Below are 16571 nucleotides of genomic sequence, written 5' to 3'. Positions count from 1 at the left end.
TCTATTTATTAATTGATCAACAAGCCTCTCACATAGGTGTTTATGAAAGAAATAATAAATATTCGGATAAGATATTTCACACCATTACAAAAACTGAAACGAAGACAAATGAAAACGAACAAGAGCAAAGTGACACAGAGATGATAAACAATACGATGGGTTGTTAAAGATCCATTATCTGTAACTTTGGTGACTTTTTATTTTGTTTATTTCTGTGTATCATCTGCACTTTCTGGTTTGAATCCCTGAACCATGGAGAAATTCCTAATATTTAGCTCATAAATATACCCTATATGAGTATAATCTACATTGTTATTGTTTAAATTTTGTATTCAGGTCCGGACTAGAATACATTTATCAACAATAACAATAGTCATTTCACATATACAGGCCGTGTTGGCAAGTAGGACACCGGGCATTGGCCATGATGATCGGATTATAGTTAAATTCTGTAGTTGATACATTGAAATACGTTGATACGAGTAGTGAAAAATTAGTCAACAGTTACAGCTAATATATGTCCCTTTAAATATAGAAGTCACTCATTACAAAGTGTAAGTTTTGAAACTGCGAAAAAGGGCAAAGTTAAGCCACTGAACTGTTTTCTAGGTCAATCTTAAACTATTCTAACTCAATTGACTGATTGTTGGCGATTGAAATCGAAACCGCTGTAGTGCAACAATATATTTTGCCCTTGTCTCCAACCCGCTTGAATTGTACGTAATTGGATGCCTTTTTTAATCAGACTCGTAAATCAATCCATCCAGCTATCCATCAAAGCGATTACAACATGTCTATAGACCCTCGTTTGTGATCTTTTCCATAAAGAATGCAAACAGACAATTGACAGTGAAGTTGAGGAGGCGCACTGGTCTTCAAATTAATACCGATTGTATTGGTACGTGCCGGGTAAGCGCTTTAAGTAGAGCGTCTCGCTGGGTATTCTGCGCTCATCCCCCTTGTTAGCAGAAAAGTCGAGAAGTCAAGCCCTGGAATACGGTTAATGGAAACGGTATTGACATAAGGAAATTCAACTTACACGACCCATTAACTAGGAATATTGCCTCTGATCTGATAAGCGAATAACGCGTTGCCTATTGCTCGGCAGTGCGTCGTATTAAACCCCCTCTGATAGCTTTTTAAGTCGTGTAAAGCCAGCAAACAGCTAACGGAACAAAAACGCTCTTTAAACGCAAATATAGACAGAGAGAGGGGGATTTAGCGTACAGTCTTTATTTCCTAACCCCTCCTTCCGGCGTTTAACTACCGCAATCCGGATATACTGAGCGTGTCCTCTCCCGTAATACGACCCAAGAACGTGATGGAGAGGGAGGGGGTGTCTAGCATTCACTTACCTGCGTTATCCAGACTGTTGTCGTCAAAATTTGGAATTTTTCGTCCTGAAAAAAATGAGGGAATATAAAATTAATGATTTGTCAAAAAAGCATCCCCCTGTGTAATAGCGCAGCTCTCGTCCATACTGTGGTATAAAGTAAACATCAACCAGTTGTTCTCCGGTGGGAGCGTTGTTTTGAATATGCGTTATTTTTATATATAGGCTGTTGACATTTTCAAGGTGTCTTGCGAGACAAGCAGTCTCACGGCAGATTCTACAATTTGTCGAAGAAACTCGTGATTTGTTTGCCTCGCAGTGACACTATACACTCTCTTGAGAAAATAAAAAGCAAACAATCAAATACAACTTTCAACGCTGCCTACCCAATGACGAAATATCCTGAGGGTGTTTCTTGCAGAATTTGGGGGGAGGGGAGGGATTGTAGCCGGACTCTCTTTTATATGCAAACGACGAAGATCCTTCGGCGGAATGGTTTTTAAGCTGTGGAGAGCTAACGAGAAACGGATCGAGGCTACGACATGATGGGATTGCAAAAATGGGCCCGGGGATTTGTTAGCCGTTATGGAGCCTTGTAAAAAGGCATGAACAGACACGCGCAAATTGTATTTACGTGTCTTCGTTGAAATGCATGTTATTGCATAGAGTGTTAGTTTGTTTGCAAATTTGAAAGTCTAGAAAATGTTAAGCTTGTGTGTGTGTGCTTCTTCACAGGGTCCGCATGAACAATTCAGTGCACGCACTCGCCTTGCAAAATTAGACAGACTACTCACAGTAAAATATCTATACCGCGAGAGCTTACAAAAATGTTACAACTTGATATTCCTAGGGTTTTTCATATTCCATCACGATAATAAGGGGTTTCGCTTTTTGACATTCACGTAATTTGCCTGATTGTATCACCTCTGTGACTTCGTCTCCGTGTAACATGAGATTGAGACGAACGGCTCGTGGCGCAATTAATAATTTAAAGTTTGCGCATGCGCCAGAAATGTTTGGCCGAGCTGGCGTGAGACTGAATTTTGTGAGGACTATAAAATCTCAAGTATCCTTGCGACAGTGCACCTATGTTATTCCTTTGTTTTGGTTTAAGCCAAGAAAGAACAAAACAGTGCAGAGGTACACAGGCATAATAGCGCTTTGAAAGGGAATTCAGGATTGACGTCAGACCTCGTGATAATGGCCAATTCAAAAATCAGCTTTACCTTTTGAGCGCCAAAGTCAATTGTGTCACCTATATATATACCCCAGTAAATTTTTTCCGTTTCTCGTTAGCTCTCCACAGCTTCTAAACCATTCCGCCGAAGGATCTTCGTCGTTTGCATATAAAAGAGAGTCCGGCTACAAAAAAGATTTTCGCCAAAATTTTGATAAAAAGCTGTAGCAAATGAAATGTAATGTACCTTTGGTCCAAAATTATCAGAAAAATCACTGAAAAATTCATAAAAATTGGTAAAAAGTTGTACTGAAATTTTCAAGTTGGTGGGGAACAGCATTCAAAGGGTTAACTCAATCTCGTGAAGGGTGTTTACCGTGTATAGCTACATCCACATGCAAGCTGTGTATAGTTACATCCACATGCAAGCTGCACACGGCTTGTATTCACGGCCGATGCAATTTGCGCTAGAAATCAACTTAAGCCGTTTCCGCCTTTTGATGGGCGAGTCGGCCATTGGGAACGAACGATATCACGCTCAGTTTACAATATCGATCACTGAAGTCACTAACTACTGAGCAGCCTTGTAAGTAGATACCCTCAGAATTGATAGACATTTTTTTTACTCATTCGATTAAAAACTAGCGCGTCTATCGATTTGCTTGTCAGCATCCTCCTCAATTAACCCCCAAAGCTAGAAGTGGGTCCAGATAATTACCCCTATTTCAATTGAGTGTTATCATTCTACTCGGCCATGAAACAATCGGCATTCTATCAACGACGCTACCGGCCGTACAGGTAGCACTCTCTTATCGGGGGATAGCGTTCACTGCTTGCGTTAATCTCGTGGATTCCCTGAAACGCTGCTTGCGAAAGTGAAACCTGGTTGTTGGATAACTGTCTCGCTGAGCAACGAAGTTTGACCTCGAACAGGATATTCCACCGACTCACTTTGAGTAATATCAACCAAATATCAGTAATATCAACCAAAACAGTATCAGCCGCCTTCGATGACATGCACACGCGCAAGCGACATTCTCGCCTCGGTAACTTCACACAAAAATGATGACGTTGAACTCTGAAATTGGTCAGGGTATTAAATTCTGCATCACTTATCTTCAAGGTCGAGTAAGAGACACCAATACCCAAGAAACGTTTTGTAATGAGAGAACAAAGGACAAACTGAGTAGACTGGCCTCCATGGTTATTAAGTTCCAACACAAAGCATCGGTGCATACGCACCACAGGTTCACGGGGCATATGATGACGTCACCTCTTACGGGGAATAATCGGATATGTACTGCATTCTCTGTGTTATAGCTGATTGCCGGCAGCAGCATTAATTTTACTACGTTGGTGAACTGTTTGTGGTTAATATTGCAGTCAAACGCCATTCCTTTCTGAATCAACTTCGAGCAAACGCCTCAGTAACAGGGCAATAGCTGTAACTTTTGATACAATTTACAACTCCCAAAAGCAATAAAATTTTCTAATTCCTCTCCTTAAGGTAGTACGCGCCTCGGAAGGTAAAGACTTAAACTTTTGCTCAAACTTTCCTCAACGAAACTTTCTACCATTTCTCTTACCAAATCAAGGATAAAAATCAAGTTTGGTCCTGGACAAACAAATCACCCAACATTTACCGATATTTGAAATTCAAAATGGCCGCCACTCCTGTGTTAACTCTATGGAGAAAATTAAATTTTCGATTTTCGAAAAATTAAGACGGGAGACATTTTTCTTACACCAAGAGCTTTAAAACGAGCTCCAATAACAGGTTGATTAGAAACGAATTGTAAAAATGTGAGAGTCCGAATATCTGTCCCTGAAGCGCGTTCTACCTTGCAGTATGATGGAATACAAAGTATTTGTCTCGCCGACGCAAAGCACAACAATACGCGATGCTATTGTTGACCAGAACAATTATGGTCTCGACTAGATGTCACTTTTCAGCAATAGTAATATTTCAAATTGTACATACGCACACACTGTATGGAAATTTGAACACTATTCGTCTGGACAAGACTTTGCAAGTAGAACAACAAACTATTATTTATACAGAATGCAATACCCATTATCAGTACCACCACTTAGCATTAGTGCTTCTGGACGGTCCAACGTAACGTTGTAAATAATAAATGTACAACGGAGCTGGTAATGCTTTACCTTGAAAGGATTTGATTATTGAGCCAGCTTTGGCATGATATTACAGCTAAAGGAGCTTTATGTAGCTACCCTAAAAGTTCCAGACTTATAAATACAATTTCAACTTGCTTCGGTGATTTTCATTTTTCGTTTTAGAGCAATATTTGTTCGGCTCCAAGGGCGCTCTTGCGTGGACAAGAAATTCCTGCGATTACAAACATCACTATTTTCGTCATGTGCAGAATTCATAACTGATGGAGCTTGACAGATGTAGCTTCAAAGAAAAATGCCAGCCCCCGAGGAAAACAGATTCTTTAGAAGGGTCAACACGTATTGTTTTACAATACATCCGTTCATTGGACTTAAGTTATGGAAATGGTTTTGTCACCGCCAGTTTGCTGCGTGTGTATGCGAACACAACATCACTTTTTTTAACCCTCACGTACAAGCATTATGATTCGTTGTTTTTAGTATGCGCGGCCATCTTGTATCTGTTAGACCGTAGACCAAAGGTCGCATTTCTGAAGGAACTAGAAATGATAGGTTAAATTAGAGTACCCATTAATAAAAACCATAAAAAATGCCAAATAGAGACTTGATGTGCCCTCCAGAGGCCAGTAGCTGTAACTTTTTATGATTTTTTTCAATATTTTACTTGTTTAAAATATCCCAAGAAAACCCCAACTATTGAGCTTACACGTAGAATGCACTGATATTGTTCACGGTAGAATTCTAATCGAGACCATGCAGGGAGGACTGGCCAACGACATCAATATGTCTACACATGTGCAAGCTAAGTTGACACGCTTAATACTGTGATTTGGGGGTTAAGACATGAAACTGTAACCGACAAATAAGAACGAAAATAGTGGATGAAAATCTGATTTATCAGAAGTTATGGCTACCGGCCCTTTAAACTATTATTTAACCAATACCCCCTAGGAATGACGATAAACAGGTAAACGTGACCGATCATAATCAAGAAAAAACTTTTGCGGGAGTTAGAGAAATGCAGCTAAAAGTGTTTTGGAGAGAAAATCTAGAAAATCGATAAGAACACATTATTTTTGGCATTTTAACGAAACAAACAAGTATTAAAGTGGCTCATCCTCCACACGTATTGTTTACAAACTTCGATAGCATTTTTTTCATCATAATAAAAATTGATTAGCCCTTTCTCATCAAATATTTATGGTTTAACATGCAATTTCGAAACATATTATTCAACTACACTGCTTATGCAAACCGTAGTCTAATCGTCACTTCAGTTATCCATATCATCGAATATATCGAGGATTTTATGACGAGCATCGCAATAATTAAATGCTACAATTGTGATGTAGTGAAAATAAATTTTAATAAAATTCAAAGATTTCTTAACGTTTATACGCTAGAACCCATGATAACCAAAGCTTCCACTTTCACATCCATTTGACGGTATGCAAAACTTGTCTTTTGATTTCATGAATTTCCATTTTCCCCCTCAATTGCAGGCAAAAGGTCGAAAACGTGACACAGAGCTGAGCACATGGGAAGATTTGAGAAACTACGGTACAATCTACACTGCTTGACCCATGACCATGAGAAGCCCTCGACCCCTGATAACGTTTAATTAGCGGACTTTGCCGATGACATTGAATTTAAAATCAGGAAAATATCGACTTGTCTAGAGTTAAAATTCCGACGCCTTAGAAATTCCCAAGTCGAGATCGATACCGATTTTCCATTCTCAGACAACGCATGACAGCTTAACCAGGAAAATGCGAACACCTGCGATATTGCGATGGTTTGATCCGGAGTGCAACATCCATATGCATAGAAAATCCAATATAGTGTTAATGATATAATAGACGATACACATTTGTATATATATATATATATTATATATATATATATATATATATCTGGACAAGTGTTAATGATATAATCGACAATGGATATTTGTCATATTATATATATATATATATATATATATATATATATATATATATAATATTTTATGCAATATGTATGTATGTATGTATGTATGTATGTATGTATGTATGTATGTATGTATGTATGTATGTATGTACGTATGCATGCATGTATGTATGTATGTATGTATGTATGTATGTATGTATGTATGTATGTATGTATGTATGTATGTATGTGTATGTATGTATGTATGTATGTATGTATGTATGTATGTATGTATGTATGTATGTATGTATGTATGTATGTATGTATATGTATGTGTGTATGTATGTATATGTATGTATGTATGTATGTATGTATGTATGTATGTATGTATGTATGTATGTATGTATGTATGTATGTATGTATGTATGTATGTATGTATGTATGTATGTATGTATGTATGTATGTATGTATGTATGTATGTATGTATGTATGTATGTATGTATGTATGTATGTATGTATGTATGTATGTATGTACGTGTATGAGTGGATATTTATACATGTTGCTAAGGAAAAGGGCAATTGAAAAATACGCTTACATCTTACATGTCTTCCTTAACTTACAGACGGTGTTGCAAGTCTGAGCAATTACCATTTGATCACAACACGACGGAAATTGCGGGACGGTTTTTAGTATGATGTTAGATGTTCCACATCACTGGTTTCTATTTTTGAGATCTCAAAGCAAAAGCCGAAAGCGTTGACATTCGGAAACATGTAGAAAAATGCGGGAAAAGTGTATCAAAGAATACACATAGAATTACGATCACATTTATAGCAGTCAAACAGACACTATCCACCTACAAAAGCATGATAACTGGTATTTTATGAAAGGCACTAAAATGTTTCTTTATTTCAAACATTTCTTGACTGTGAACGAGTAAATTTCTTAAAGTCATCGTACCATAAAAAATGGTCGCCTGTAGTTTGGCGAGCTGGCTTCACCGAATGGGCAGTGAAGTCGACAAACACCGTTCTCGCCGAACCGTTCAGTTTCATAACACATCTTGCTATGGCATCACACAAAGTCACGCGACAGATTTCCAAAGAACTTTATCAAGAAAAAAGGCGGGAGAACGATATTCTTCGACTACACACAAGAGCATGCATCGTGATGTAAGTGCACGTCTCCACCATTGGCGTCTGCGTGCTATATAATTGATGATCCCGTTCTAGGAAAGATGTTAACAGCAAATAGAGTTGAAATGAAAGAAATCAATTCACATCGCTTCAATCGTCAACGGCCGTTACTTGAGTCGATTGTACTTTGTCAATATTGGAGAAAACCAAAGGTCAGCTTGTATATTCAATAGTGAAGGAATACGAAGGTTAACATCTAGGCGATGTCTGGCGATATGTTTCTTGCGTCAACCAGCTTGACTTTTCCTCAGAAGGAAACTTGAAGTGGAGTCACTTTCATTTCATATCCCATTATTCACTGCACCAAGTTTTCTGTAACATGGTTCACTTTCGAGGCGTTCTTCCGCTTTTAGGTATAGCAAGAGGGAAAATATAATTGTCAACACTCACCCCCCCCCCCCCACCATCCCGATCGACTTCTCTGAATTAAAAAAATATCATCAAGTTTTGTTATATGTTGCAATTGGCAGATAAATAAATAAGAAATGTACGAATTAAAGTATGCGTGTTTCCTGTTACATGAATTTCAGACGTTGGATAATGAGTAAACATCTATATAAGGCATATTTCGGAAAGTTGGCTGCGTTTTTTTTCACCTGTTGAGTACGTCTAGCTGATCTGCAAGCGGCCATTTTGGATGCATGACGTCATTAAAATCTCGCGTGATTTTGAATATTTATTTTGATCTCGCAAGCTTTAATCGTGAATGAAGAAAAACTTTTCGGAATGGCGTGGTTTTCTACCAGGATAGTTAGGATACCCAAACTACGGTTGTTTTTAGTTCGATTTGCATACTAATTTTATCTAAATGATCCAATGAAACACGAAAAATAGATGAAACGGGTCTAGTAAAACCACTTATAGTTGATAAGCTTGCAACGCGGTTTGCCGGTGTGATTCAAGAGGTTACTATCGACTGAAGGATTTCAAAAAATGGTCACGTTGTTGTGCGACAACAACAACACAAAGTGATGATTGAGACCTTGTGTGCCAATCGCCACTCATAGCGAAAGAATGTTTGAGTATGTCTTCTAACACAAACAGAAGGCACGTATCATCAGACACCGTAGGGTGTTTTTGGCCGTGAATTAGTGACGGTATTGAACTCCAGGAGTCAAAAATAAGAGTCTATAAAATGAATGGCATATTCTAAAAATCAGTCAAAGACAAACATATTACCTTCATGTGATGATTGAGCTCACAATTATCAAATTTTACGTAGTTTTTATTTTTCTAATATATCTACCATTAGAATGTCCATATGAGAATAATTTGAAGTGGGGATATATTTCAAATAAAATGAATTGCAGCATTTTGTATTTTCCTATTCTATGTTAGATTTGTGAGAATATATTCTGCTTTTAACCAGACTAAATTGGAGCCTGCGCAGTGCACGTTAACCCTGCCGTAATTCGTTCATGTTCATCCGCCTCATAAACATATACGACATACGAAAAGATTCTGTAAATTCCATTTAGCACAAACATGAGCCATATGTAGCAGTACATAGTCCTTTTTATTGAAGCGCAATAAATCTTGATTACGTTAAATTAATTGCGCAGTCCTGAAGTCGTAGTGTCACTTTTACGTTCGTTAGCGTTGTACTTGAATACAAGTTCGAGTACAATCAATACAGCGTTTGAACTTTGACCTAAGTAGCGAATTCCGATTTCGGAATTCTTCCCATGCAGTAACAGCTTGAAGCGGGGCATCTGTAAATATTTACTTTCTCTGGGTGACTTGTCAGAAAAGGCTGTATAGAATTTCGGCTTGAAATCTCAAAACGTCACACAGGTCAAAGGTCACCTTTAAGTCGGGTAAAAATCATGATTTGTAAACAGGTGACGATAAATTATGATAGCGCGTTGCCCGACCGCTTATTTACCAAACCGTTTCAACTTCATTTAGGAAATTATAGTCAGCGAATATGTTCCTTTGTCGTTCTGTATGTACTTTTTGAAGGGATTATTGGCTGTGATGTTTGATAATATTTTTTGTTCTAGAAAACGAGTTAGTTTATTCTTCTTCAGCCTATAGTATGACTATCGGTCCAGAACAAGAACGGTATTTTACCAGCAGAACACAAATGATAAAATATCAAGCAACATCAACGGAGCTTTTAGTAGCGAGCAGTCCTAATGGAATTTCAGATAATGTAATTTTAACTTGCTTCGGTGATTTTTTTTCCAGTTTAAAGTTTAGTTTAACTTTGCGGCCTTCAACTAATCTTCAGTTCGGTCTTGCGTAGAGAACAGACCCCCTTGACTACAGATATGTTATTGTGTTCATCGGCAAACGTACGAAACTAGAAGACACGACCGTCAAACTTTGACTTTAAAATGATTTATTTGGGATTTTTTTTTTACAATTTCAGAGCATTTTCGCGGCGAATAGCTTAGCAACGCGGGATTTTCCGTTTTAGTACGTTGCTCGTCTCGCGGCGATGAATGGCATGCCCAGTCTCGAGAGAGATCAGTCAGTGTCCTCGTCGAAAGCTCTTCTTTGAAAGCATTGAGGCAGCTCCTGTTGGCAACGGTTTTTTTACCTTTATCAGGCGGGAAAATCATTTATTAAGAAAAGACCCTTAAGTGTTAACATTCCAGTAAAAAACAGCGTGCACCATGGAGAAATGCATGATGGAAAAAAAACTCGCTAATGCAAGAAATGGTTTTTCCATTAGTATTGTTGTTCTGGAGGTATTGTGTTCCTTGTAGCCGAGGGTAATTCATATATGTGGATGGTGAATCTATTCGGTGGATTGAGCAGGAGTTAATAGATAACTACTTACGCATTTCATCAATATTGAAACTTTTTTTTCAATACAACTTACGCGAAGTTTTAGAATTGAAAGACAGTCAGTCAGTCAGATATAATTCATATCTGTGAAAACAAATCACAAAATTTCGAAAGCGTCTGCCGGCAAGGGTAGACGAAGATATATTGGTGGGGAAAAACGGACTGAAAAGTGCTCAAATGTTAATTTTGGGTTTGTCATGGAAGTATATTACTCTTGTCTAGAGAAAGTAGCTCTCTACTGGGCAGCATTAGCTAAACTATTTTTGTAGTATGACGATTAGAAGCATGATTTCTCTTCTAACTCGAAGATATACTTTTTTTTATGTGATCCTGTAGCTTAAACCATATTTCACTTCCTTTATACCTTATAAACCCTCGCAAGGACACAATCGATATGTCAGTCCAGATGCAGCTGTATAAGACTAAGCGGGCTGGTTGTTATTCGGTAACACATCAGTCCTTTTTCGTATCACCGTAGGGTCTAAGTCAAGGTTATTATTCTCGCAGACCAAGGCCCTCTTCTCTTCATTGAAACATACTTTAAAATACAGTGCAACAGTTCTCATATTCTAAAATACAAAGGTGGGTGTGTCTTTATCGTTCTTTCTATCTTTAATATAACGGCAACGTTTTGAAAGTAAATTTGCGATGAAGAATTTGACTCTTCTCTGAAGGACTTATTTTTTTCAGCGATCTGTAAGTTTCTGGTGAAAGAAAAATTAATTGAAAAGAGTGAACTCTATCACGACCCGTGTTAGCATGGATTGTAGGCGAACTTTTCGGAACAAAACCAGAAATATAACAGCCCAGCAAGAACCGCTCTTAGAAACGAAATGCCATCCAAAGTAACTGCTTTTACGACGCGTATACCTTCCTATGGGAGTGTATTCTAGACTTCTGTCTACCTTCGTTAAAAAGGGGCAGTTATCGAGGTTAAGTAACCATGTATAATTGTGAAGGGAAGAGGCGCGGATGGTAGCGGTTTGGGGTATACCCTTGTGATCTAAGCATTCATTTGGTCGTTAATAAGCTGGGATGCTGGAATGATAAACTCAGGATGTATACACCTACATTTGGGTCCTCGATGATTGTGTTAAAATGAAAGGAATATGAATCGTGATATAAGCTATTAGTAAAGGGTTAATGAGGGTAGAATATTTTCCTCGATGGCCCTTTCTACCTGTTGCCAATTTCATTTTTTCCCCAAACTGATACAGTATTAGCTGCCGGTGCTTTAACTTTACAATATCTCCTACATCATAAGAAGGCGCAGAGAAGTAAACAGAAAATTGACTTCAATGAAAAGAAACGACTTTTCATGACTGAATACATAAATACATACACAGTGTTAATATAATACATTACACAGGTTAATATATAATATATCATAAATACATGCATGCATGCATACATACACATTATCAGACATACACACATACACACATGTATACATGTATACATAACATACATACATACATACATACATACATACATACATACATACATACATACATACATACATACATACATACATACATACATACATACATACATACATACATACATACATACATACATGTACATACATACTCCTCCATCCATCATCTATCCATACATCCATCCATCCATCATCCATCCTCCATCCATCCACACACACCATCACATCCATCACTCCATCCATACATACATACATACATACATACATACATACATACATACATACATACATACATACATACATACATACATACATACATACATACATACATACATACATACATACATACATACATACATGTTGTACACAGAGAATATCGTAATTGGATATCACGTTACTGTCGCGTTAGAAGTTAGGTTGTTGTCATTTCGGTACGTGCGCGTGCGCCGCAGACTTGTTGTAATTCTGGTCACGGTTAGTTGACTGAACGTGTAAAAACCTGAATGCGATTTCGCCATAATACCTGGAGAATTTTGAAACACTTTTCTCCCTGCGGGAACTAGTTCTTATTCACATGTACGCTTTATGTAACTCTGTCTGAGTCTGTGACCGTAATTTGAGATCACAGAAGCTTGGTGGACTCTGTATGCGGATGAAAGGGCGGCGGCAAATTGACTGGAAAATCTACGCTCAGCCGCATAATTGAATTTCCATATGCTTGTTGTCGGTCCTCAGTCCCGTGTAAAAGATGGAAATATCTGTCAAATGAGGCCATCATTAACAGCTATGAAAGACCCATTGTACAACAATAAATTGTAGACTGGCTTTTTGGTACATCCCCTGCCAACCAAGGCAGGTATGACGAATAAACACCTATTTTGTTTTGTTTAACAAAGTTGGCTAGATATTAGCAACTCGGCAACGGCAGCTATCGCGAGGGGTTTGGTCGATTATGAACCGCACATGATGATTTTTAAGGCAGCGTGAAATTACAATTATCTCCGCTGCAACAGCTGACCATCTTCACTGCAACAGCTGACCACGGCACACCCGGTGTGCCTTTACAGGAACAATACCGTTTTCTGATACTTTTCATGATATTTTCATTCTAAAATGAGTTTATTTTCTTATTCTACTCCCAAGTACGTTGGAGTATTGATAATTGGCCCCTCTAACACGACATATTGTGTTGATATACAATGTTATTTTTGACAAATAAATTCTTATCCAGATTGAAGTCGTCAACAATACAACATAGGGCGCTACACTGTGACACAAACACCAGTTGTATCGACATGATAGATACTGGACATCTCAGTGTGGATTTTATAAGCATAGAAGATAATGTTAAACAATTATTTCATAAAACAGAGCAAAATCATCGAAAAATACATCAAAACTTTCAGCTAACGGAGTTAAGATAGTGGACAAAAGACAGTGACTAAACAGACATTATGAAATCTGAAAATTCTGAACAAAAAAACCTGTTGAACGGCGTCGATTCTGTTTCCGAAACCTTTCATCTAATTCGCGATCGCCTCGGGTAAGATTTCGTTAAAAAACAACTTATACACAAATTTTTCATCGGATTTGGACTTCAATGAAACCCCCATTAATAATTTGAAAAGTACATTTCTTCTGGGATATAAGAAAAAACACAATACCGCGGTTCAATATAGTCTTCAATTAAGGAGCCAAGATTAGGCGAAATATGTTAGGCAAGATACATTACTATCAGTTAGAATTACTTTATTTGGTCAAATCTTTTCTAAAGCGCAGGTCGTGCAACGATACTCAAGTCGATCACCCTCGTGACGTCAATAGCTTTGTCCATTATTCAGAACATCAGAACGAGCGTCATGGAGAATGAAAGCCAGCTATCGTCGCTCCGCTGTACAATCTCGGCTCACGAAGATGACATTAAAAACCCGTCAATCAAATCTTTCTTCTTTTTTCTTCAAGGGATATTTGCGCTGGTAGGGGATCGCATGTGAACGTGGAATATTGAAGAAGCCAGATTTATGCAGTAAGAAAATGCATTTTGGAGATTGAAGACAGTGGAAAAATAGTTATGCATATTGAACCTGTACGTTCATATTAATTGCTCGGATGAATTTGTACGGGTTTCATCCATGATGGCCGGCGGGCTTCCGAGTCGTAAAATGTCACAGTGTTATGGACAGGCCATCGCTTGATGTTAACCCGTTGTCAAGCCAAAAGTGAACAAACACAATTCAAATAGACCAAACAAACAAACAAACACTTATAGACTTAATATGTATCAAGCAGAACTTCGTACCTAGTAAAATTTGTGTCTCAAACTTTTGGATCTGTTATGACATTTTCAGAAACATTCTTCCTCACTCGATGGTCGAACGGCGTAGAAAAAAAATATTTCAATGCCACGACAAGCAGCAACAACCTTAAACACTAAAACGCACTGACATGCTACGTTGCTCTCTGACGAAATTATTTCGGTGACGTGCCCAACACGGTTCATTGTAGATAACGTGTGTTGATGCAGCTATTACCTACAATTTTACAGCAAAACATATTTTGATTTTGAAATGCCTCTCAATTGATCTAGTTAGTGAGAAAACCAACATTATAATTATGGCATTCGATCGTCATGCCTGTACCAATTTTCTCGATAATAACTCACAAGGCGAGCTCTCCGAACAATCATCGCCCACTGCTCTCGCAAAGCAATGTCACATTGTCACGCATTCAATTCGTTAAAAACCTCGAAATTTTTTCGGTTCGCCGAAGGGGGAAACATCAGTCATTAGAGATGGAGTCTGACATATCTGTCATACACGTTAGAAGCTTGAAGGGGATTGTGAAAACGCGCGAGACAACGACTTTTGTCGGCCAGGCTAAACAACCATGATTTACTAGCTTTTCGTCGAAGCTGTCATTTCTGCAAAATAGAGCAACATTTTATGGTCGCCGTATTTTCTGCCTGTCATTTCCTCCGATGAGAGACACCTCATGTTAAATTGTGTTGAATGGCAGTCGAAAGAAACCTAAAACTTACAAGAAGTTCAATGCCACAGACTCAAATCAGGCGCTCTACGCCACTATCGTTTGCTCGATTTTCGAATCGTTTAATCTGACCTGACCCGTTTATTCACTTCGAGCCCGATTTGTCGTTCGGTGATATATATGAACTCTTTTTTACATGTTTGTAGCGCCAACTCCCCAAATTGAACACATGTTACCCGACAGCCTCGGAACAGCTGAACAAGTACATTACGGACTGATTCCAAATGTGTCAAAGGTCGCGCAGATTTTGATAATCGCTGCACGGAAGCCACATCGCAAAGTCCCTCTATTAAGGTAGAACGCGCCCTGGGGACAGATATTCGGACTCTCAAACTTTTACCATTCTTTTCTGATCTACCACTTTAAAACTCTTGGTGTGAGAACATTTTTCACCGCTCTCAGATTTTTCGAAATTCGAAAATTGTATTTTACTCCATAGAGTTAACACAGGGATGGCGGCCATTTTGAATTTTAATCGTCGGTAAACCTTGGGTTATTTGTTTCTCTGGCACCAAAATTTGCACGGTGACCCCCGACTTTCTTATTCCTGATTTTGAAGGAGAATTGTTGAAATATTCCTTGAGGAAAATTAGAGCAAAAGTTTTAAGTCTTTCACTTTCGAGGTTCATACTACCTTAAATGAAACGCGCTGAGGATAACTCGGCCGGTGTCTGTTAGAAAAAGTCGCTGCAAAGAATCTCAAGATGTAACTCTCGTAGACAGGACCATGGCATGCCGGGACATGCGGTTGGGGTTAGAAACTTGGAAATATATGTAAAATTAGAGTCCCTAACTCAGGTGCATATTTTGACGGAATTTACATAATATTTGTTTCTTGTTGTACTTCCAAAATTACTTCATAGGATAAATATCCGACTTGCAAAAACATATTGTATGTGTGTAATGTTCGATTTATTTGTTGGCGACAGAGTTTTGGTCCGGACTAGAATTCATTTGTCGACAATAACGTTACATTTTGTATACCACGTATTGTGTTTGCAAGGCTAATACTCTGTATTTCAACACACTAATGTAGATAAGATGAAGAGAGATACTTTTCCTATCCGAGTCCAAGAATGGCGAACATATTACCACAGTGAATGTTACGACTCGGTGTTATCCCTGAGAGACGCAACCAATCACATAATTTATATATATGCAATCTTTGTCCAACAGAGAAGCTATTAATAATAATACAAAGACTAGAATTTTTTATCTCAACACAGTGTCTATTTATAAAGACAAATGGAAGGAATTTGCCGCATAGCTCCTCCTATCTCTCTGAAAATGAAACCAGCTCTGTACAATGAATGTATCCATTTTCAATACAACCCTTTTCAGAATTAGAGCGCGAAGCCACTGCAGTGAACTGCAATAAAACTGCTTACACTAATTAGTTTACAGCTGTAGCCGTGGCCACTTTGGTGTTGAACAAGGTTACTTGATAAAGACCAAAAAGTCTGCTTGTACAAAGGCAAAACTAGCTCTGTCTGGGGCTCGAGTTGTAAATGAGAGTTTACGATTGGCACCCTGTGTTCAAG

At 38.2% G+C, this 16571-nt stretch overlaps 1 protein-coding gene across 2 annotated transcripts in view; it reads right to left on the bottom strand.

The window, feature by feature from the left end:
* LOC139118988 (neuronal acetylcholine receptor subunit alpha-7-like) overlaps window positions 1–16571 on the bottom strand; it is a 69322-nt gene that overhangs the window by 29959 nt on the left and 22792 nt on the right. For both annotated transcript variants that reach the window (XM_070682589.1, XM_070682591.1), the window contains exon 3: window positions 1356–1400. In XM_070682589.1, the coding sequence (XP_070538690.1) occupies window positions 1356–1400 (45 nt within the window). The remainder of the gene's footprint in view (window positions 1–1355; window positions 1401–16571) is intronic.

Source organism: Ptychodera flava, chromosome 19, assembly GCF_041260155.1.
Source record: "Ptychodera flava strain L36383 chromosome 19, AS_Pfla_20210202, whole genome shotgun sequence".
NCBI classification, from domain to species: Eukaryota; Metazoa; Hemichordata; class Enteropneusta; family Ptychoderidae; genus Ptychodera; species Ptychodera flava.
The sequence above is the reverse complement of the archived record's forward strand: the minus strand, read 5'-3'. Positions and strand labels throughout refer to the sequence as shown.